General features: G+C 43.2%; 1 protein-coding gene across 4 annotated transcripts in view; it reads right to left on the bottom strand.

Annotated features, from left to right (window-relative positions):
• The window catches only part of NEDD4L (NEDD4 like E3 ubiquitin protein ligase), a 339,881-nt gene that overhangs the window by 139,228 nt on the left and 176,290 nt on the right, over nucleotides 1-24,363 (bottom strand). For 3 of the 4 annotated variants that reach the window (XM_034642726.1, XM_034642727.1, XM_034642728.1), the window contains exons 3-5: nucleotides 9,332-9,413; nucleotides 6,713-6,751; nucleotides 4,250-4,303 (exon numbers count right to left, since the gene is read on the bottom strand). In XM_034642726.1, the coding sequence (XP_034498617.1) occupies nucleotides 4,250-4,303; nucleotides 6,713-6,751; nucleotides 9,332-9,413 (175 nt within the window). Of the gene's footprint in view, nucleotides 1-4,249; nucleotides 4,304-6,712; nucleotides 6,752-8,127; nucleotides 8,409-9,331; nucleotides 9,414-24,363 lie in introns of those variants that run through there. The other variant, XM_034642729.1, reaches the window with a different exon arrangement.

Raw genomic sequence — 24,363 nt, 5'->3', positions numbered from 1 at the left:
GCATTCCAGGCATGATTGGATAAGAGCAAAAAGCTCTCATCCGCACTGTGACAGAGGGTAGGATGGCCAGAACCACATGACCGCGGTCTCCCCCTCCAATGCCAGCTTGTGGACTTACTGGAGTTTTCCCCCCTCTCTCGCTCTCATTTTTTTTTTTTTTTAAACAGCAAGAGCCTGAAACAGCACCTTCCCAGCTGCTGCTTTTCCATCAGACAGGAGTGGCCCCAGCAGGGAGCAGGGAGCTGACTAAGGCAGCAAACACAGTCCAAGCCATGCTGCTATAAATCTAGACCGCATCAAATTCACGGGACANTCTCACAGCTGACTAAGGCAGCAAACACAGTCCAAGCCATGCTGCTATAAATCTAGACCGCATCAAATTCACGGGACAGTTCTTTCCGAACGAGGCAGGGCACTCGGACTCCCTAACCAATGCCCGAGGGCCGGCACTGAACACATGAGCATACACCGTATTTCCCCCACCTCCCCTAGCAGACCAAGCACCGACAAGGAAAAATGCCCTGGCTGCAAGAAAACCCTTTCACAGGCATCAGATATTATGTTTCTCTGTTATTTATGATATCACCACACTACCACGACGGAATGCAAACTAATAAAAGGTACTATAAATATGATTACACACCCCACAGAATGAGTGTCCCTTTAATGCTAAATAATTAGACCATGATCTACAAGTAACAAAATAGCTAAGTGGAGGGAGGCACAACTCACAACACCGGCAGTTAGCTGTCTGCCTCCTACTACTGTATTTTTCATTTAATAGGGGTGTGTGTGTGGCGATCTCACTCATAATATGACTGTCAGACAGAAGTACCAGAGAAAAGGAGCCCAGCTGGAGAAAACATTCTCTCCTATACGCCAGACAGGAGAAAAGAACCACCACCACACCCCGCCCCCATCCCCACCAAAAAAGGAAGGAAAATTGAGGAAGGGTGTGAATGTGGTTTTCGTAGTGAGTTAACTTAAATACCATACANAGTTCTTTCCGAACGAGGCAGGGCACTCGGACTCCCTAACCAATGCCCGAGGGCCGGCACTGAACACATGAGCATACACCGTATTTCCCCCACCTCCCCTAGCAGACCAAGCACCGACAAGGAAAAATGCCCTGGCTGCAAGAAAACCCTTTCACAGGCATTGGATATTATGTTTCTCTGTTATTTATGATATCACCACACTACCACGACGGAATGCAAACTAATAAAAGGTACTATAAATATGATTACACACCCCACAGAATGAGTGTCCCTTTAATGCTAAATAATTAGACCATGATCTACAAGTAACAAAATAGCTAAGTGGAGGGAGGCACAACTCACAACACCGGCAGTTAGCTGTCTGCCTCCTACTACTGTATTTTTCATTTAATAGGGGTGTGTGTGTGGCGATCTCACTCATAATATGACTGTCAGACAGAAGTACCAGAGAAAAGGAGCCCAGCTGGAGAAAACATTCTCTCCTATACGCCAGACAGGAGAAAAGAACCACCACCACACCCCGCCCCCATCCCCGCCAAAAAAGGAAGGAAAATTGAGGAAGGGTGTGAATGTGGTTTTCGTAGTGAGTTAACTTAAATACCATACAGAAAGAAGGCTGCCCAGAGCTGACTGTTTTCCAGGGAGAAGTCAGCAATATTATCACAGGCATGGAATCTTACCATTTTTGTGAAGGGCCAAAAAGGACCCAAGTAATAAAGGTCCATGTTCAAAAAACTGTCATCAGATTTGTGGTCAACTTGGATATATTCTTTCAAGCTTACTATTTTCCATGACCCAGAAACATCCGTGATTTAACAAAGCAGCTTATTTAGGAGGGAGTTAAAAAAAAAAAAAATGGGAGGGGAAAATACCAAAAGCTGCAGAGTGACAAAAAGTTTATTTTAAAATCCACCAAGCATGACTTTGTCAACAGCTCTAGAATTGAGGGTGTGGAGGATTAACCCCGTGTTCACATACGTGCAAACCTGTTTTCCAAAGACATGTGTTTTTAAATGCCAAAACTGATCTCCACGAGAGAAGTGGAAGCTCATTCGCTGAAATGCTCAAACTGCCGAGTACCAGTAAGGTCATGTGCGTCTAAGCTGGATGAAGAGAAGCAACGCACCCCCCCCCCGGAGTTTTCAATGAATGGTGAAACAAAAAACTCTGTAAATAGCCTGGGGCAGAGCTAGGTATGAGGATCATAAAACAACAATTTCCCAGATAAAGTGTGTATTCACCCAGGATTTCTTAGAGCTCTGCATTCAAAGCCCTTTTGGGTTTGGAAGTCTAGCTTGGGGTCCACGGTGAGGTCATCTCAACAGAAGTCATCGTTTTAGTAACAGAAACGGAAACTTTTTTTTTTTTTAACCAAATTTCTCTTACTAAAAAAAAAATAAATAATGAATTACAACTCATGTGACAAGAGGAATTCCTCCCTTGAATCTCACGGTCTCTTCACCTTGGAAAGCATGTTGTTATACTCAATTAATGAGGGAGTAAGGGTCAGTCTGCAGATGCATCTAGGTCTCCAGAGACTGACTTCTACTCTACTCAACACTGCCCAATGCAGTACTTGCTGGATAAGAGATGGAACGCTAAGAACTGCACCCTCATCAGAATCTCTCACTCAATGTAACAAGAAAATAACTTCATACACACAGCAAAAGTGATTTCGTTATTTGGTACTACCCATTATCACCCAAGGTATAAAACGGTGAGTTCAACGTGAAGCCACCAAGACCCCGTATATGTTAACAGAAAAGGCATCAGTACAGTAGGACAGAAACTGTTGGCTTTCCAATTCGGAGAATAAGACCAAGCCCAGGGGATGAACTACGCTCCCGAGTTCCCTGATAAGCGTAAAAGGCCTGGCTATTCACCACCACTGGCCCGAGGACTTGAGAGAACAGCAGATTCCACTGTGGTGTTACCACTGGCTGCTGTGCTTAAATTATGTGAAGGCTCTAGACCTCACGTGTCTCATGTGCAAGGACAGGGAGTTACACGAGGTGTATTATAAGGCTCCTCCAAATATATTCTATTAAGTTTAAGCTACTCAAAAATCTTGGGAGTTTCAGCTGAAATCAGCAGCAAGAAGGGTTTGTAAGAACTCTCCTTTTTTGTTTCCAGATTTTATTTAAATTCTAGCTAGTTAACAGATAGGTTAACATTTGTTTCAGGTGTAGAATTTAGTGATTCATCACTTAGGTATAACATCCGGTGCTGACCACATCAAGTGCCCTCCTTGAGCCCATCACCATCTAGCCCGCCCGCCCCGCACCTCCCCTCCAGCAACCCTCAGTTTGTTCTCTATAATTAAGAGTCTATTTTATGGTTTGCCTCTCTATTTCTCTCTTTTTTTTCTTCTTTTTTTTAGTAAGAACACTCCTTTTAACCAAGAAATAGACACAAGTGTCATGGAAAGTAAATCTAGATACAACTAACAACAGACAACTCGGAGTTGTAATACCACTTCTGAGAGTTCCTTCAGGGCTTACAGAGAACATAATGATGCTCATATTCACAGCTGGAATACTTGGTTTGTGGGTACCCGATGAATACACTCTAGTTAGCTGATTCTGCCAAAATGCTTTAAAGCCAGATGTGATGCTGAAATTCCATTTTTGAAATGAAATCCTAATTATATAGACAGATAGGTAGTATGTCCCTATCTTACCTATCTATCAATGTATATGTAAAATGTTTCTATGATTTTTATGCCTCAGGCATATCTTTGGTTCTTTAAAGGTACTTTCCATGAATTTCCCTTGAGAAAGTACCCTTTCTAAAACACAGCTTAATTTTGCCTGCTAAATATAGATTCACTTTTTGCTATATACTGTTAATTAGATTTTGTTTTCCTAAAGAGAATGATCATAGATTCATGACTGAATGGGTGAAAGGATTGTAGTCTGCCTTTTATTGAAGGTTTGTTTACATGAATGATGGCCTCTTTAAAGGTTTCCCTAACATTGCGTATTCCCAACGTAAGAGCAGAGGCATATGGTTTGACGTAACACTAGTGTGATTTTCACTAATACTGACTATGATTAAAACATACATGTATACAAACAAACTTTCTGTCCTAGCCATACAAATATATTTGTTAGAATCATGAAATAGTAATAGGACAAAGAGAGTTTTTGGGGCGGGGGGCATATGTGCTGGCAGAAGCACAACACTGATAACTGCTTTAAAATTCAGTTTTAAAAAAATGAAGCAAAAATCAAGAACTGGGACCCACTTACCAATCTGTTTTCATCAAATACTTCAAACAGGAGTCTGTGATTAGACGGGTTTACCTATAAAGGGGACAAAAACAGTATTTTCAAAAATGTGCAGAAATAATTCAAAAGATAAAATAAGAGACACAGAATGAAATGCTTTATAACACACCCAGATCATTTGTGTCATCTAAATAATTAACATGCCACTCTTCTAGAAATCCTGTGTCTACTAAGCCACATTTTCTATTATTGATTTCTAGATTATTCTATGCTTCATATTTAGGTGTATTAGAAGAATAAGATGCTTTTGGCTGCAAAGAAAATTTTAAATAGTTTTAGAGAGTTTCTAAATCTCCTCTACAAAAGGCATGGAGACCAAGGTGACATCTTCACAAAGGTCACAAAGGTCAGTACCTGAGACAATCTCTTAGGCCTATAATTATGAGAACAGCAGTAACAAAAATGAAGAGAATAGTAAAAGGAGCTATTTACTATTGTATGCTTATTTGGGGGGCACTATCTCCTTATTAAATATCAAAAATGCATGACCTCATTTAATCTTGACAGCAACCTATGGTGTATAACTGTCCCCCCAATTTTGCAAATGGGGAGCTGAAACTCTGAGGGTGAAGTCACCTGCCCAGGAGCCCGTAAGTAGTATGTGAGGCAACCCGGACCCCCCAACCAGGTCCGACCTGCTTGTCTCCAGAGCCCGCACTTTGAAATTAGAAGAAATCAAAGATGCACCCCACTTCCAGCAACTGTGAGATCAGAGCTCCTGGGGGCTTTCAGTGTCTTTTTGCTTCTATCTCTTTACCAAAACTTCACCAAAATGACAAGAATCATCACCCAGGCTCAATGATCATTTATTAAGTACCAACCACATGGGATACAAGGTAGTAAGCTTTCTGATTTACATCACCGCATGGAAACAGCCCTATCAAGTGAGGACTTCTCTCTCCTCCCAGCGAATGCCTGTCTTCACTTGGAGTTCCAGTGTCACAAAGGCAGTAACTGGTTGAACCAGAGATGGGATTCTGGTCTATTGTTACTAAGTCGGGGCTGCTTCACCATGGAAAGGGAAACAAAGTTTGATAGTACAGCGCGGAGGGTGTCATGGGCTTCAGGCCCCTTGGCCTGCCCTCCGCTTAGTGACAGAGCAAGCAGATGGACAGGGGATCTAGTATCTGTCTGGAAGCCCTGTAAAGGTTGTGCTAACCAAAGCATCCACAAGGCCCCGGCTCGGAGCAGCACACAGTAGGTGCTCAACTGAGATTTGTGGAATAAATAAAACCAAGCCCCCCTTTTTTTTTAAGCCAAGAAAAATAAGAGTTTATGAACTGCTATAGCCAAGATAAGTTGACAAAATCTTGGATGTACTAAATTTACATAAATGTGGCCCGGGTGTTAAACTGAAAGGAGTCTAAGTAATTTGAAGTTTTACAAGTGGAAAGCTGTATTTGAGACTTAACTAAGGGCCAGTAACATCTATCCGCCCCCATTAGCTTTTCAATTCTTCATGAAGTAATTTAAAATGCATCTGGTAGGATCCACCAAGCATTAAAGTATCAGTGCCGTATTTCAGCTCTGAACGTAGCAGAAAACAGATGTCGTAGATAGTGACCGAAGTTAGGAGCACATAAAATACTACTGCGATTGAAAGAAAAAACATCAGGACCAACTGTAATGGATGTAATGGTAGTACTGTTCTTTGGGAATCTACACTAATCTGAAGATCTCATCTGGAGCATTTGTGGAGGTAAAGAAGTTTTTAATATCACAGCTATACAGGCAAAGTATATTCATTTTAAGGGGGGGGGGAACCCTTTCTCTCCATTCAACAGATGAGCAGTTTAGTATTTCCAAAATTTTAGTGCAAAATATATAGCGACCACCACAAAAACTCCTTGAATAGTAATCTCCATTAATTCACACAATTATCATTTTTACATATAGCTCTTCTAGGCGTTAAACATGCAAGGTTGAGGAAATCTTACCTAATTTAGTGATATCTAAAGTCCAGAAATGGTTTTAGACTACACTTGTACACTCACACATGTTTTAATTACAAAACTCTTCCTTCCTAACTAGAACATGACTGGTAATTTTTAGACTTCGTTTTAATCATGTTGCTTCTGTTGCTTTATCTCTAAAATCATTCATAACCCATGTCTCATAGAAATAATTTATTGTTTTAATTCTATTTTACCTTATTTTTAAAGAAAAATTTGAGCAGAAAAGCTAAAATATGGTACTTGGGTAACTTTTTTTTTTTTAACTTCTCTAAAACACCCCCAAATGAAATAAGTCCAGATTTTGCTACTACTAGGCAGTCTTTGAAAATTTAGGCCACATACGGTAGTTATGCAGCCATTTCTCAAAAGAATGTCACATAAAAATTTAACAGCTTCTACTCAGTATGAATCTATTGTGATAACAACCTAGTTATCAATAACAATTATTACCAAAAAATGAAAAACTTACTCTAAAATAAAATTCTTCATTCCACTTTGGGTTCAGCGTCTGGAAGAGAAATTATCTTGTAATATCTTTTACGGTCTTTAAAACATGAACAGTTACTAGTACAATGCAGTCCACGTATTTGCTTGAACGTTTTTTGGTGATTAAAAATAACAGCTAAGAGATATTCAAAATGGCAATAAAAAGCATTTAGTCAATTATTTGAATCTACTCTACAAACCAAACTAGACAGGAAGGGATGTATTTATGAAACAGATAATTCACAGATAAGAAACCATAAATTGCATGCTATCAACCAAAAGGAATAATGTCAGGGACCTACAAAGAGCCATCATCATGAAAAATATGAAGATATTCTTCAAGAAATTCACATTCATATGATTATTTCATCAAGAAGGAAATGAATTCATTTCTCTTGACCTACCACAAATCTGTTTTGGAGAGTAAGGAAGCAGGTGGCAGAAAGGCGAAAGTATTCACTATTTATATAAATACTGAAATCTTCATGAAGAATATTTTATAAATAATAATATTGATGATCAGATTAGAGTTCATGAAAAAAAAAACCTGCCAGTTATAAATCAAAGAGAATTCTCCCCAAAATGACCAGTGTTTAAAGTCTTTACCTCCCTATCCTTCGGTCCTCCTCTCTATCCATTCCTCTGCCCATCCATCCATCCATCTCCATATCAATCTATCTAAGTATCTATCTCACAAGGATATGGAAGAGATACTTTTGTCCTCAGTATGGACAAAAGATGGGCTGCCAAGCATCCTTTGAAACAAAGATGAAACAGATACTGTGCAAGAACCCATATATACATGTTTATGCATTTGGACATGCATAACACTCTTAAATACGTCTCTCAAAAATCCTACTTACAGACTGAAAAATCACCACCTCACCAAAGGCTACAGGTTATTTTTTAGTCTGAACCCTATTTGCCTTTATCAATCTAATCCTTTTCACATACTAGTCCACGAAGAAACAAAGAACACAAATGCATCCTACGAAACCACACAGAGAGAATTCACACAACACTGAACTGGCATTTTTGAAAAATCAGCACTTTGCCCACCCACAATCAAAAGGGAATCCAACCCGAAAAGGACGGGGCTTCATACTTTGAGCTGTGAATGGAGCCGGGGGTACAATGAGTGAGAAGGGGAGAGAGGAGAGAAGGCAGAGGTGCCAGGCGGGGCAGGCGGAGAGGCAGGGCAGGACTGGGCCTGCCGGGGGTTGGATGCAGTCCGGCACGCAGGCTGCCCAGAAATGCACGGGGCAAGAGGCAATTGACAGATGAGGGTAGAGCGCACCGACCGGAGCACCAAGGACCCGGCGGCCGGCCACGAGGCAGGAGGAGTAGAGCAGTTCCAAAAACAACCCGAGCGAGCGCGCGCAGCACAGAAATACTAACCGGGAGGCTCCGGGCGAGACAGAGTAGCCCCGCTCCGCGGGAGAAGAGGGAGGCGGCGGCCCGCCCCGAGCAGGAAGAGCCATGTCGGTATCCCCAGTCCCGGCTCCGGGGGGGCTGTGGTTCTGGGCTCCCTCCGCCTCCGGGTGCCCAGGTCCCCCGGTTCGCCTGCGCTGCAGGGCGCTGGCCCTACCAGGCGGGGGCCCCCAGCTCGCTGCCGGCCAAAGCAGGGACAGCGCCTGACTCCGGGAACAATGGCCTCCACGCTGTGCAAGAGTCTTCCCCACTAATCAAAACACCGGCTCTTGTTTGCAAAACAGATTTTTAATGCCACCCACAAGGCCAGGTGGAGGACGAGCAACAATGGCTCTTCCTTACACAGAATGACCCGGTCAAGGAGCTCAGGTGTCTGCACAATGGCAGGAGAGTTAGCATTTTTTAAAGCCATCCTCTTCTCCAGGAAATGATTAGCACACCAAGTATTAGACTATCTATCCCACAAAAGGTGAGGGGAAACTAGGCGTAACTGATAAATAACACTGAAGCACAGAGAAAAACAGTACTTTGGATAAAAAACATGCATCTTCAATAAACACCCCAAATATAGAGTATTCACATTTACACACATTAACGCATACACACATACAGGGAAACGTGATAGATGAATTAAAATATGATGGAAACATCTTTAATGAAATCATGTAATTAAGATTTAGAAAACAGATACACATGTATAGTTTAATATTTTCATTTGTTCTCACGTAACTAAGCAAAATATTTTGCTTCCTTTGGTGATATTTGCATCAAGTTAAACCATTCCTTTTGTGTCTACCAATTACACAAATCACTCCATTTCATTAATGTATTTTAAATTATTTTAAATGTCTTCATGAAAAATAACAAGCCAACAAGAACAAATCCTTGCCTTACTGTATTCTTGGCAGGGAAAAAAAAACCCTGCTAATTGTAATAATACTTATTTTAAGAATATTGCTTTTACAAATCAGTTAACTAAAAGCCAGAATGGGTATCTTGGATTAATAGTGAAATGCTTGCTCTATGTGAAATTTATAGATTTAGTACTAGGAGATGCTTAAAATAAAAATATTGCCAAACTTAAAATATAAACTTCTACAGAGGTAAAGTACTTACTTTAACTGGATTAAATTACAACTTACATGAAGTTTAATTAAGGATGGACACCTACCTTTTTAATTGTTTTTGTCTGTACCAAAGCGAGTTCTCTATTCTCATCCGCTACGTACAGTGAAAGTTTCACATATGGATCACTGTAAGAAAATAGTTGAGATTTAATGGGATTATACTTTTCATTTAAAAAATACAAAAAGAAAGACAAAAACCTAAATGAAAATGCAAATATCAGTTAATGACCCAGTTTATGTAAATTCCACAAATTAAGTAGTAACATTTTCAACATGCCTACTACGAAAATATATAAGAAAAGTTTCTACCAACCAGAGTCAATGATACTTATTTAAAAGCAAAAATCTTTTTTTTTTAAAGATTTTTCATTTATTGATTTGACAGACAGACAGCCAGTGAGAGAGGGAACACAGCAGGGGAGCGGGAGAGGAAGAAGCAGGCTCCCAGCAGAGGAGCCCGATGTGGGACTCGATCACAGGACGCCAGGATCACGCCCTGAGCCGAAGGCAGACGCTTAACGACTGCGTTACACAGGCGTCCCTAAAAGCAAAAATCTCTCTTAAATAAATCTTTAAAAGGGGGAGGGGGCACTTGGGTGGCTCAGTCAGTTAAGCATCCAAATCTTCATTTTGTTTGAGGTCCTAATCTTGGAGTCCTGGGATCCATCTCCATCAGACTCCCTTCTCTGTGGGGAGTCTGCTTCTCTCTCTCTCTCCCTCTGCCCTTCCCCCTGCCCACACATGCTCTCTCTCAAATAAATAAATCTTTTTTAAAAAAAAAGGGAAAAATATCATGAAACATACACTAACTTTATTTTTTAGGGGGGGAAGGGCAAAGAGAGAGGGAGAGAGAGAATCTCAAGCAGGCTCCATGCCCAAAACAGAGCCCAACGTGGGGCTCCATCTCATAACCCTGAGATCATGACCTGAGCCGAAATCAAGAGTCAGACATTTAATTGACTGAGCTACCCAGGTGCCCCTACACAAACTTTAAAGATAATAAATTCAAAAGAACTAATCTGCCATATTTCTTTTCCTAAAAACAGATTCTGAAAAGATTACAAGATTATTAAAAGGCATATAAAATTTTTATCAGACTAGCAAAATCTAGCCAAAAAATTTAGTTTGCATCTTATTTATATTCTGGTTTCCACTGCATAGGTAAAAATGACTGTTCCTTTAATGAAGGTAAAACAGGCATTGTTCATCTAAACCAACACAGATTAAAGCAAAAACTCAAACCCCAAAGAACTGAAGTGCAGGAAATCAAGAGAGTCTGCCAAATGTTACAAATTTCAAAAAGGCTAGATTAACTGAACACTTTTAGCAAGAAGTATATTAAAAGGACTACTTACTGTAGACTTTCTACTAAGAGTCTAAGTCCACTCACATGTTCTAGTCTTATTGAGTCTGGGATACCTCAAATCTAGTCAAACTACTACTCTTTAAGGGTTTAAAACCTAGGTTCTTTTGCTTCACACTGGAAATCCTGAAAATCACAGATAGGGCTCTCAAGTATTCAACTCTCAAATTTTCACTCATTTAATTACCTATAACTAATGACTTATTTCTAGCCACTTTGAAAATTACCCTTTAGGGGCCATGACTACTAACCCTTATTTTGCAACTTCTAGGATATTTCCAAAGGTTACATAGAGCCTCATAAAATTCTTTAGATTGATTTTTATTCAGTACCTCAATAAATATGCCATGAAATCCTTTGAAGAAAGAGAAAGGTGTGGAAAAAACTAAAAGTTTGGTAGTAACAGGGCTCAATACCCAAAACAGAAATCAAAAGTCAGTGAAAAATATCGTTGGTATATATAGTATTTATGACCCATAAAAATGCATCTTAATGGAAGCTACAACACATCTTCAAAAAAAAAAAATGAAAAACCAGCAGAATTTGTTCAGTTACATTCCATTATCAGTATATATTTTTAAAGAAGGTAATTAGTCAATCCTTTGCCTCTTATCCATAAAGATCGAGATTATTTGATTAAAGAACATCAAACCCAGTGTACCTCCCTCCTTCTTATCTGGACACTCTCAGACTCAGAATAAAGACGAATCAAGAGCCAGAACCTGATCCGGGCCTGAGGTCCCCCAAGGACACCTTCCTAATTAGAACCATGGTCTGGGTGATGAATCAGGAGGCAATTTCTAAGGTCAGAGGCTCTCATATTTGAGCGTATCAGAACTACTTGGGGAAGGGTGTGGTTGAAACACAAATTGTTGGGCCCCAAACCCAAAGACCCACCGCAACAGATCTGAGGGGTCTACAGATCTATAATTCGTATTTCTAATTAAGTCCTGGAGATCCTGATGCTCTTGACCCAAGGACCACACACTCAGAACCACAGTTCCAGGCAGTATTTGAAAAGAGTATTTTTCAGCTATAGAAACTAATTTTCTATTTCCAGCCACCAAGCTATTGCTTAAAAAAGCACAAGGTCTGATATCTCTGTTATCTCAAAAACAGGCTCTGAGCATGCCACAGAGATGTACGTGAGCACTCACATGCGCGCGCACACACACACACACTCCTTTATTACAGAGAACACCATAAACTCTGCTGACTGCCATCTCTTGTTTTCACGGCCCTCAGCTATCATGGCAGCTGCTTATTACATAATCTCAATAAAGACTCAAGTGTTTGCTTTAATAGAACATGCACATCCTTCTACTATCGTTTATTTGCTTCTCTTTGAATCCCCTGAATAGTTCACTGTAAGTGACACGTGCAGTTGGGAGTTGAGAGTGGGGTCTCTGAGTGGGACAAGGTCTCCCAGCTGTGACAGGAAGGCATGTGTGAGCATGTCATGAGCGCTCATCCAGGTCGAGGTGGGTCCTAGAGTGTCAGCATGAACCGTCAACCAGGAAACTCCCCGGAAGACAGTGCATCATGGAGAGAGATCCAAAAGTGTGCAAACTGATACAAGGATGGTAAGAGGTTAAGTTCAAGGGGACAGAGCGTAGGACATAGGATGAGCTGGCTGGTGACAAGACAGTAAGTTCAAGGGTGTAAGTTCAAGGGTGGTGGGCGGTGGGAAGGGAGGGGGCAGGAGAGTCACCCGGGCAGCTTCCACATTCTTCCTCCCTTTCTGATGGAACAGCAGTACCATTCACATCAATGAGAGCTTACTGAGCACCAACTACATTCCAAGGACTCCACTAGGGGCAAATACAAGAGCCAGTGAGCTGGGGAAAGGACTAAACAACAACAACAAATGATTAAAACAACAAAGGCCATTAACAGGCATTTATGAATTGCCACAAGCCCAGCACCCCACCGCCAGTAAGCACCCAGTCTGTGCTGGCGCACACGAGGTCCCTACAATTGCTCACCGGATCCCCTGTGCAAGCTTATGAAGTGGGCACATTTTTCAGACGAGAAAATGAGAGCAATCAAGCAGCTTGCCCAAGGTGAAACAGCGAGCAGGGGAGGGGGTAAGGGATGCAAGCTGCTCGCCCCAGAACCCAGCTCTCCGCGAGCGTGCTACACAGCCTTGCTGCCACGTGCTGCCGGCTGACCACCAGCAGAGCTGGCTGGAAGGACCATCTAGGGGCAGGCGTTCCTAACATTCTGCCAAGCTGGAAAACATTTTGTACTGTGAGTGCGATGATGACCTAATTTTTACCTTTGCCGCCTTAATGTCTGGAGGAGGATCAAGACGCCTGGGCTGAGTGTCTACCTCTGGGGAAAGCCAAGCCTCGAGATCTTATCTTCTCAACACCCCCAAAATAACTAGCTGTATACCTCGGACAAGTCACTTCAACACCCGGAACCTCATTTTTTGCTATCTCCGAAATAAAGGGGTTAGACTCAGTCAGTGGTTTTTAAACTGCCTAGCCTACAGAGCCCTTCTTCTGCATTGGCTATCTCCGGGAAACGACAGGCTGCCATTTCCCCCTTAGGCTGTTTTATATATTGGGCTTCCATGTTCGAATTTTTTGGGGGGCAGGGTTCTGTAATTAAAAAGTTTTAGGGGCGCCTGGATGGCTCAGTTGGTTAAGCGTCTTGACTCCTGGTTTTCAGCTCAGGTCATGATCTCAGGGCCATGGGACTGAGCCCTGAGTTGGGGCTCCATGCTCAGTGGAGCATGCGCTTGAGATTCTCTCTCCCTCTGCCCCTGCCCACCCACCCACTAGCGCGCCGTCTAGTATTTAAAAATAAATCAATAAAACTTTTAAAGCTATTGAACCGCACGGTCCCGTTCAGTTAGAATATTCTGCCGAACAATTCAAACTCACTTCTCATCACTCATTATAACTACAGCCTAAGTCCATCCTAAGTAAATACAGCTTGACTACCTAAAGATACAGGAGACATGGGGAATAAAGCCCTAATCTCTACTAAGAGGTTTACTCTGTCAGAGCATAAAGGGTAAAGCCCACAGTTTTGAGTATGTGAAATCACTTGATCACCACCGGGCTGAAATTTTCCTGTACATGTTACCAGCTTCTAACGAATCTACCTGCTACAAAAAACCTATTACCTAAACAACAAGCCCAACTAAAGGGGCACATGTATGTGTATGTTGGTGCACGTGAGTCTAGGGCAAGGAGACGAAGGCTCTCCGGGGTTTACAAGACTCAAGCATTTGAGGAGGAGCTGGTAGTGAGGTTTCCTATCCCTGGATGGCCTTCATTTCTGAACACGGTGTTTTGCAGGAGTGGAGAAAGGAAAAAGAATTCAGTTTCCAGAGTCTTTTTCACAGTTGACTCCACATATGCCTTCCAATAAGGACAGCAGTTGTGGAAGAACCTTCTGGGCTCAAGTTCTACCTCTCAGATCCTCAACACATTCCATACCTTTGCCACAAAGGGCCAACTCAGTCCTGAGGTTAACGCTTAGTGAAGACGTACCTCCCCACTCCTAGACCGCTAGGAAGCTTAGGAAAGGCACAGAAGCAGCTCAGAAGGTTCCAGCGTGGGCAGTAGATACAGGGTGTGGAAATAGGTGTAGAGAGTTCTGGTTTTCATGTTACTCATTATATGTGCTTCGAAGATTTTGTTGTTGTTGTGGGTAACCATGAATAATTCTTTTACAATAACAAAACAGAATAGGTGGGGCACGGAAGGAAACAGGCAAGAAGACCAACCCTCCCTCCTCTCAGGGTGCTTCTCCATTTGATGCCCTTGACCATTTCCACTGGCGTCTCAAATCTCCGTTTCACCCACTCTCTGACCTTCAGACAACCACTCTTACCTTCAGACTGTTCATGAATGAAATGGGAACAGTTTTTAACTCAGACGGTTACTGTGAGATCAGATAAAATTGTGTATTAATATCAGTACACACCCAACACCAGACACAGTACAAGTGCCTTACAAATGACAGCCACTGTAATCATGCTTCTGTTCTTTGCTCTTGCGAGACTTCTGAGGTTCTCTGTTGCTCCTTCTGACCCCCACCTCTGCTGTGATTGCAGATCTGATTTGCCCCTGATTACCTCCTAGTGCCAGCTGGGGGCTGGAACCACAGCACACTGAGCTCCATGCTTCCCCGTTTATTCACACTGCATGGCAGCCCCCTGGCGATCTGGGGGGAGACAAACTGCTCCTAGCTATTTACAGCAGAGCTCAGAATTCACTCCTGGCAACTAGTTCCGGTCCTAATGGCTGGTGTGTAGGACAACTCAGGGCCAGCATGAACATTACTTTCTAAGCAGCTCAATTCTTTGTGGATTAGAAGAGAAATTCTATTTCACAGACCTTCAGCCTTCTCTGCACAGTAAAGTGCTTTAGGCACTACCTTCTTTCTTTTCAGCCGTAGAAGGAGACAACAAATTGATAGCAGGATTTAAGCATCCTACTTACTGATTGCCTACTCTAGTCCAGGCAAGGAGGCAAGCAGAGGAAATAAGATACTCTCCCTACCCCATCCGAATGGGGCACAGAGAAGCAAAGCAATGATTCAGACAGGGTGTGCCGAGTACCCAGGAATACAGCACTCCACAGCGTGGTTCCTGACCTCGTGCTCACCAGGGTTACCTGTAACAGGGTGCCTGTCCCCACCCCAGGCCTGCCAGATCACAATCTCCAGGGCTGGGGCCTGGGATTCAGCATTTGTCAAACGTCCCACAGGATTTCCACGCACTGGGAAATCTTGGCACACCTCCCAGAGAGGAAATCTGTGAGGCCAAGAATGGAGGACCAAGAGCTAGGTGAGATGTCTCCAAAGGGGAGAACATAAGCAAAGGTCCAGTGGCAGGCTGAAGCCAGGGTGTTTGGCACAGCTGCAGTCTGGAGGGCTTGGGCAGAAGAGGGAGTCCTGGCTCAAACCGCAGGGAGCCTTGGATGCAACTGAAGAGCTGGCCATCGCCACTGGAGGGTCAATCCTGGCCCCCCTCATTTGTAGCTGCATGACTGTGGAAAACTCCTAGAGCCTCTTTGTGCCTCAGTTTTACCATTCGTGTAATGGGGAGACTAGCAGTTCTTCCTTTTGTAAGGAGGCTGTTAGGAGGATTGAGATATCAATAGTACCTGGTATACAGTTAGCACTCAATAAATGTTAACTGCCTCCACCATGACATCACTATCACCATGCGGTTGTTGAAAGGGAAGTTTCTTTGACCAGACTCATGACAAGGAGATGAACGGGCAGGTGGAGGGACCAGCTGGAAGGCTTCTGCACCGAGGACTGAGAAAGTCTAAACGCAGAGGCAGTAAGGATAAAAAACAAAGGACTGGGAGCAGCCCGAAGGTGTGCTGCAAACACTGGGTGGCTTACTGAAGGTGGTAAGGTGGTCAGGAGAGGAGTCAACGCCAACGTCCACCCTTCCGGCCGAGATGACCCTGTGCAGGCTCCTGCTGCAGAACGGGCCTGGGGCTTTCACCCCTTACTGGGCCGGCAACATCACCCATGGAGAAGTCCAGGAATTCCAAGGCACCACCTACGGCCTTGACTTCATAACCAAAGTCCTTTTACACAGCTCTCAAAGTTTTAGGCCATCGCAAGAGAGGCGCTGGAATCTTCTGTGTCCTGCCCACGATGATGCATTGTATCTAAGTCTGCAAGGGCATACAGCAAAGGCTATGTTGTGTTCTAATGACGGAGTGTAATTTACACAAGCAGTGTGAAAGTTAGAACTGGCCTCCAAATCTGTATGTCTCAACTGGGCAAACCACAAAATGCATCCCAAAGGCTCTTGGGTTCCTCTGCATTTTTACTGCATACGTAAAGTTCAAAGAGAAAACGACCTGGGAGATTCAGGCTGTTCACTCACAAACAAGACCCCTCATCTGTGCACAGATGACGACTTTTGAAGGAAGAAACAGAAACGGGTCATCACCGTATCTTGCACATAGGAGACACCAGAAACCACAGCAAATTGATCACTAGCAGACAGATCCTGTGAAGTGGAACGAAATCTTAAGGAGTCTTAACAAACGCCAAGATGCTCAATGAAAAAATCCACAAGGACCTGCTCTGTCATGACAAGTCACCAAGAAACCTTCGTCACAAGCCCACCCTGATCTTGCAGAACTACAGAGCAAAGAGCACTGAAACTGTTGTCCCGTTCATTCTCAGCATGGAGCCCAGCACTGAAATTCAGAGACAAGAATTCAGAGATGGGTCTCGTTCCACCTTTGTCACCAGTAAGCAGCAACAGTGCAGACACGGCCATTTCTCAGGGAGAGATGGACAGAAGACCTTCTGAGCTTGCCCACTGCTCAACCTCCAGGCCACCGTGGATGAGGACCATCAGCCTGAGGCAACATTCACGGAGGGATGCTGGACTCGCACCACCTGACTGGCTCAAATGGTCTAGCAAGAACACGAATGTGTACAGGCGAATCCTTCTGCACAGATTACTTACTTATTTTGGTCAGACTAAACAGGCTTTGCTGAGATCCATGTATTTTAGAGGCAGCCGGAGGGCAGAGAGCTGCCTGCATTAGGCAGAGCATTGGAGATGGGTTCCGATCAGGCTGCGGCCAGGTTGGAGTGACACTGCCTTGTCCCCCAACCATTAAAGTGTCCTTCCAAGATATTTGGAGATCAGAGGAACAATGAGAAAGGTCTTCATTTCTCTACCATTTTTTCCTCCTAAGGGGAACACCACAACCATAGCCTGAAGGAAGCAATAATTCCTTCCTGTAACATGATGTTGCTCAATATGCCACTGGGACAGCCTGTAAAAGGGCTGTGTCCTCTTTCCCTATTAGCCAAGAACAGAGGCCTAATGTAGTATATTACATCGTGCTGTAGATCAAATTTGTTTTGACTACCTGATGTATCTGACGCATAGAGACTTAGCTGACCCAGAGAAAGTCTCATTGGAAAACCTATGTGTTGAAGGTTTTCCTCATTCTTTTCAACTGCTGGCTACTATAGCCAGTGTTGCATAAATTACTGACATCTGTAATAAACAGCACAAAATAAAGAAAAATATTACCTAGAATGCGTGACAGACTAAAACACATGAATCCAGCAATATTGTTGGAACTGAACTTTTTAGTCTAACAAGCTGTCAAAGATGCTTTCTGAAGAGGCAGACGTCTGAATACTCCTGGAAAGAAATGATTCCAAATTTTCTGAAAAGCAACATGGCAGGAGGTATCCAGTATAAAAGGTTGATGCCTTTAATTCAACAAATCTATTTCTAAGGATTAATCCCAAAGAAATAATGAGACATGCAAGCAAATGTTTACCTACAAAAGATATTCATTACAGTATCATATATAAAAAGAAACTAGAAGGAATCTTTCAGTCCAATAGAGAAATGATTGAAAAAACTGTGGTATCATATGTGCTAGAATATTAAAGCCCTGAAAATCATATTTCCAAATAGTATTTGTAAGTGGGAGAAAATTATGGTATAACATTAAGGAATAAGCAGGATCTAAAAATTCTACATACATATGAAAATAATTAAGAAAAAACTTAGCTAAAACTAATAGTTGTTCTCTCTAGATAGGTTTATGAATTATGTTTATTTTCTTCCTTGTAGCTTTTTTCCTAAATTTTCTACTGTGAGCAAATACTTTTTTTTTTTTTAAAAAGATTTGAGAGAGAGAGAGCATGCATGCACTTGGGCAGGGGGAGAAGGAGAAGCAGATTCCCCGATGAGCAGGGAGCCCTACTTGGGGCTCCATCCCAGGACCCTGAACTGAAAGTCAGCTGCTTAACCAACTGAGCCACCTAGGTGCCCCAGTAAGTACTATTTTTATAACTGCAAAAAAGTCATGAAAATACCAATAGTAGTTACACATATGTTTCGACTATAAAAAACTCTTCAACAAGGCGCTGAAACTGTTAATCTCACAGCTAGTCTGCATTACCGTAACAAACCCAAGAGAGCCTCAAAAATTATTTTTCTACCCAGCAAATTGCCTTAAAATAGATGAGTACTGAAGACTTTTGAAAGAATATGCATATACATTCCAACCCTTGAGCCCTAATGAAAGGTATGAAATATGCTTTGAAATATATCACTCGCCACCAATAATGGCAATGAGTTACTCTATGCAATCTTTCAACAAATACAAGACAGCCATGGGTCAGTTTACAGGCAAATGAATTCTTACGCTGGTTCGAGGTAGGTTAAGGGAGGCATTAAAACTTTACAGCTTAGGCGTATTCTGTGAAACTACTAAAAAAAAAATCTACTTTTCGATACTTCAGTTATGATTTTGTTGTTGGGAGCAACTAGTGGCCTACCCCTATCCTAAAACCTTCCCTGTCATCTGAGCCTTGAAATTGCTAGTCAAGACTGACTCTCTCCTGGTCCCTCACCATCTACGACCAGGGCTCTCGGGAGGTCCCAAACTTGGGTCAGAAAGAACCCTGGGAGCCCGGAGGAGGCACTGGGGGGGGGCGGGGTTGAGTACCTGCATGACCATCTGTCTGTCTCTAACACACGTACATAGTTTTCTTTGTATCTAGGTAGACATGCAACAGCCCCTGAAAAGATTTAATCTAGAGTTTGTTTAAAAAAAAAAAAAAAGACTGTTTAAAACCAATGTTTTCTTATGTTGCAATAGTGTAACTATCGTTCATTTCGTATTGTCGCTAGAAAACTGTTTCACCTACAAATTACTGATGTTCATACTGTTGCCAAAGGAAGCGATAGTTACAACTTGCCCTTATCTCTAGCATATTCTGTTTTTTCCCCATATACATGCAACTACCGAAGGTTAAGAAAACACTTCTAGTAATGCTTTAACAGAGCAGAGAGCAGCTCACAAAGCCACAAGGGAAGGGAAAGCAAAACAAAACTTCCCTTTTCAGAAACTAATAATTGATTTAATTCCCCCAAATAGTCACCGAGTGTCCACCAGATACAACGGACTGGGGCGGGCACCCACGGCGGTGGTCAAAAAAGTGGGTGGCAGGGGACAGATGAGGAGGGGCCCTCAAAGAGGCTGTCTACCCTCCCCCCCGAGAAACCAAAGTCAGATGAATGTACGTAATGCAGGTATGTTGCCTACACGGAACTGGCTGTGTATATTAAGAACCAAAGCAGCTCATCAAGGTTTACAATTATTCTAAGACGATCTGAAATGCAGGGAATGCCTTAGGAACAGAAGTAATAACTTCCTGTAACAGTGATCAAGCACTTCCTGGGTGAACAGCATTGTACTTGGGGCCGTATGTAGACACCATCTCTAATCCCTCAAACAGTCCTGCCAAGGAGGATGTTCGCATCCTCATTTCATGAATAAGGAAAAGATGTCCTAATATATATGTGTACACACGATATGCTATGCAGCCACTAAAATGGTATTAATGAACTTTAGTTGCCTTTAAAAAGTTGAAAAAATTGTATATTACAACTATAAAAGCAAATAAAACTATTGCACTATAAATATACCAAACTATAAAATAGTGTTTATTACTGCATTAATGAGACCACAAGTGATTTTTTCCTTCCTCTCATTTCTCATATATTATTCCAAGTAAGAGAGATGTGTTACTGTTTAGCTGGGATGCTGAGACTGGAAGGTGACAGAGCTAGTGGGTTCCCCCCTGCTCCGGAAATGGGCCCAAATGGCAGCAATTAGAAAATCCAAGTTAAAAATATCGTATGTGTGCCTATTAAGTACGTGGGGCAGGGGACGACATTTAAAACTTAAACAGGAATCTCTGATTTAACAGCCAGAGGGTAAGTATGAGGGTAAAAAGGTCTCAAAGAGCCTTTAAAGAAAGGTATACAACACACTAAGTGGAGTGAAAGGGAGTATCTTACTTTCCATAGTATCTACGTTCAACGTCCTGTTGGCTGGGGGCCTGTGGCAATGAGTAATGTTTAACTACCAGGCCACAGCACCTCCTTTCTTATCCCTTTAGGAGGTTCTAAGAATCCATTCTGCCAAAGACCTCAAGGGTTGTCCCACGCACATATTCGAGGGAGGGAGCAATTCAAATCCGAGTGTTTGTGAGAGAAAGTACCCATCCATGTTCCAAACGGCTGAGACGAGACCTTTGCACAAGAGTCTCTCTTCTGAAAAAGTCATTCAGGAATGTGGGGGTCACATGCACACACACTCACAAACCACGTACACACACATGGGAAGGATGCCACAGCCTCAGAGTGTTTGCAAAGTTCAGGGGGTTTACTGCCTTAATGTAAGTGAATACCCCAAAATAATCCATCGATCCAGAGACATGCACTTCTCAGACTAGAACGACAAAGTTAAAACGGACTGTCTTCAAGTAGTATGGTGGTTTTGTCTCTCAATACGCAATAACATCAGGGAAACCTTCAGGCAAACAAGACCATTATATCAAACACAATTGCATACATCACTAATTTCAAATTGTCATGATAGTTCAGAGGTACTTTTAATCCTTTTCTTCAACCTTTATTGACTAGTCACATTTGTTACCACCCCAGGACCAGCCCCACGTAAAGCAGTAGGCAATAACCCAGATCCTTAAGGGCCCTAACTTTAAGGATCCTACATAACTATAAGCATATATGGCACATACTCAAGCCAAAGCCATGTAACTCCAGTTCGCTTCATATAAACTTTAAATACCCCTGAGATTCACCCTCTGGCTGAATGCAAATCTATGACATGAATCATCTCCCCACTACCTCCCAGCACAGTCCCAGACATGGTTCCATGAACAAAAATTCTACCTGGAAACACATTTCTTTAGCACGCACACACACATACGCACACACAAAGCCTTTTGTATGCATTTAATTCATTAAAAAAGAGGTCCCCGAAGAATGTCCATGGGCAGTAAATCCATATGACAATATAGCCTCAGTATAAAAACGGTTACTTTCAAATTTACCACACAATTAAATTCCATGTCATCAGTCTTCACTCATCTTAAATACTTAAGCAGCTATCCTACTTATTCAACGAATAATTAGCATAACCCAGAAGCCATACGTTTTCACAGACCAATTTCTCTCTAACATTGCTTGTACATTCACTGACCACAGAATTCACTCCTGCCTGCAAAAGTGCTATCCACTCTAAATGCTTATGTACGTTGGTTTGCACAAAGAGTTACAAGCTTCCAGAACTCCAAAGAAGTAAAACAGACAGGAATTCCAAGTAGTAGTTCAGGCAGACATTCTCTGGGAGGGGCGAGCACGTTAATAACAGACGCATACAAGGCTATCAAGAAAGCCTGCAAATACGAACGGCTCTCCCATATAACATAAAACATCTGGGAAGAGAGCCACATCCTCCTTCCAGAACTTTCCTTCAGGGCCCTGCTGACAGAATCCTGAGCTGGCTGAACACAGGTTTCAATCTTACAAGTCCTATGGATCCTAAATGATCGTGGGACCTAAATGCTAAATCATCCCCGAAGAAGTTCTTCTGAAAACCATACAGTGTAACTCTATTATTTAAGCGATATTTTATACTCCAGCAGAAATAGAAATCTGCTCAATCTATTTAACTATCCAGGCCAGAGAAGGCAATGTCCATGGGGCACAGACAATGTCACCACATAAGAAGTCTTGTATCACAGAGGATACTGCTCCTATGAAAACTTGGGAAGTTGGCGAGCTTTATCAAGGAAACTTTCTAATGTTCCCCATCTGTGCCCCGCATCCCGTCACAAGACAGCTCCTCCTGCACCTGCAGAGTCTACACCTCACCTTTCTCCAGGAACCTACGGAAGGCTTCCAGGAACCTACGGAGGGCTTCCATCTCCAGGAACCTACGGAGGGCTTCCATCTCCAGGAACCTACGGAGGGCTTCCATCTCGCTCTCACTCGGCAGTACCTATACCACGATGGTATAGGTACCTACGGAGGGCTTCCATCTCCAGGAACTTACGGAGGGCTTCCAACTCCAGGAACCTATGGAGGGCTTCCATCTCCAGGACCCTACGGAGGGCTTCCATCTCGCTCTCACTCGGCAGTACCTATACTGCGATGGTGTCTGCCCACAGTAAAGATGAACTAGAACAGTGCCGAATACCCACACATGCCCTGTCTGTTGGACGTGCATTAAGAAGACGGCTCAAAGGCAGACAGGTCCAGTCTCCAGCACACGGCACCCTCACAGTGGCGTGACCTGGGGATTAGGAATTCCTAGAGCAGAGGTTCTCAAACTGAGGCAGACATCAGAATCACTTCTGACAAACACAGGCTGCCGAGTCCCAAACCCTCAGTTTCCAATTCTGATCTGAGGTAGAACAGGGTAGTCTGCATTTCTAACAATCTGCTCGTGTGCCTGCTCCCCCCACTTTGGGAAGCAATGAGATTCCACTTNCTACGGAGGGCTTCCAACTCCAGGAACCTATGGAGGGCTTCCATCTCCAGGAACCTACGGAGGGCTTCCATCTCGCTCTCACTCGGCAGTACCTATACTGCGATGGTGTCTGCCCACAGTAAAGATGAACTAGAACAGTGCCGAATACCCACACATGCCCTGTCTGTTGGACGTGCATTAAGAAGACGGCTCAAAGGCAGACAAGTCCAGTCTCCAGCACACGGCACCCTCACAGTGGCGTGACTGGGGATTAGGAATTCCTAGAGCAGAGGTTCTCAAACTGAGGCAGACATCAGAATCACTTCTGACAAACACAGGCTGCCGAGTCCCAAACCCTCAGTTTCCAATTCTGATCTGAGGTAGAACACGGTAGTCTGCATTTCTAACAATCTGCTCGTGTGCCTGCTCCCCCCACTTTGGGAAGCAATGAGATTCCACTTCTCCCTCTTGGTTTCTCCAGGATCTGGCACCACGTGTTCATTCAACTCAGTATTCCTGACCCCACTATCTAATCACCCCTGAGAGGGCAGGAGGAGGGTACAGCCTCACCTGTACTGCCAAGGTCTTTGACGCTTGACACTGCCCTTGTTTACCGGGGTTATAGGAAGGGCAACCTACAAGCCTACCTGTAATTTTAATTAACCAGTCGGTACCGCTTTTTGTTTATTTCAATGGGGGAAAAGGAGAGAGAGCAGAGCAAAGGCAAGTCAGTTCCTGCCTATTTAAAAACACACCAATGTCTAATGAGAGAACAGTTATAAGTACCCTCTAATAACACGAGCGTCAGGAATTCAGTTCTAAAGGAAATACGGGGGGGAAATCGGCGATGTGTTACTTCGGTCAGCCTATCCGCTCTTACACGAGTCAGGTGAGGTACAGACACTCGCTCATCACCTACTTCTCTCGTGGCTCCACAGTCAATCCAACTCAAACTTCATCAAACAAAAATTCAAAGATACGTTATTTTTATTTTATAAATTAGTTCCCTTTACCCCCATTTATGAAGTTGGTAGCCTAAAAACAACAGGGGCACAGACGCAGAATGGCACTGACGTCAGCCAGTGTAGGGCCAGAGCTCCAGCATCATCCCCCATCGGTCACACCGAGGGCAACTCCTTGGCTAATCCCACCTGGGTCTCCGTGATTGGAAAGGCACAGCGGTGGTCACACAGAGCGACTCAAAGTGGAATCAACACGGAGCTGGGCCGACCTGGAAAAGATGGCCAATTCCAAAGTCGAGAAGGACTGGGAGCTCAGTCTCTATTAACTAAACAGAGGAAAAGATACTTTTACTGAACTCTGAAGCGCGCTAGCTCCCATGGCAGAGGAAGGCGACCCCTCGGCCGTCACCGCACGCTCTGGGGCCCTGGGACCAAAC

The sequence above is a fragment of the Ailuropoda melanoleuca genome, chromosome 14, assembly GCF_002007445.2.
Source record: "Ailuropoda melanoleuca isolate Jingjing chromosome 14, ASM200744v2, whole genome shotgun sequence".
NCBI lineage: Eukaryota > Metazoa > Chordata > Mammalia > Carnivora > Ursidae > Ailuropoda > Ailuropoda melanoleuca.
The sequence above is the reverse complement of the archived record's forward strand: the minus strand, read 5'-3'. Positions and strand labels throughout refer to the sequence as shown.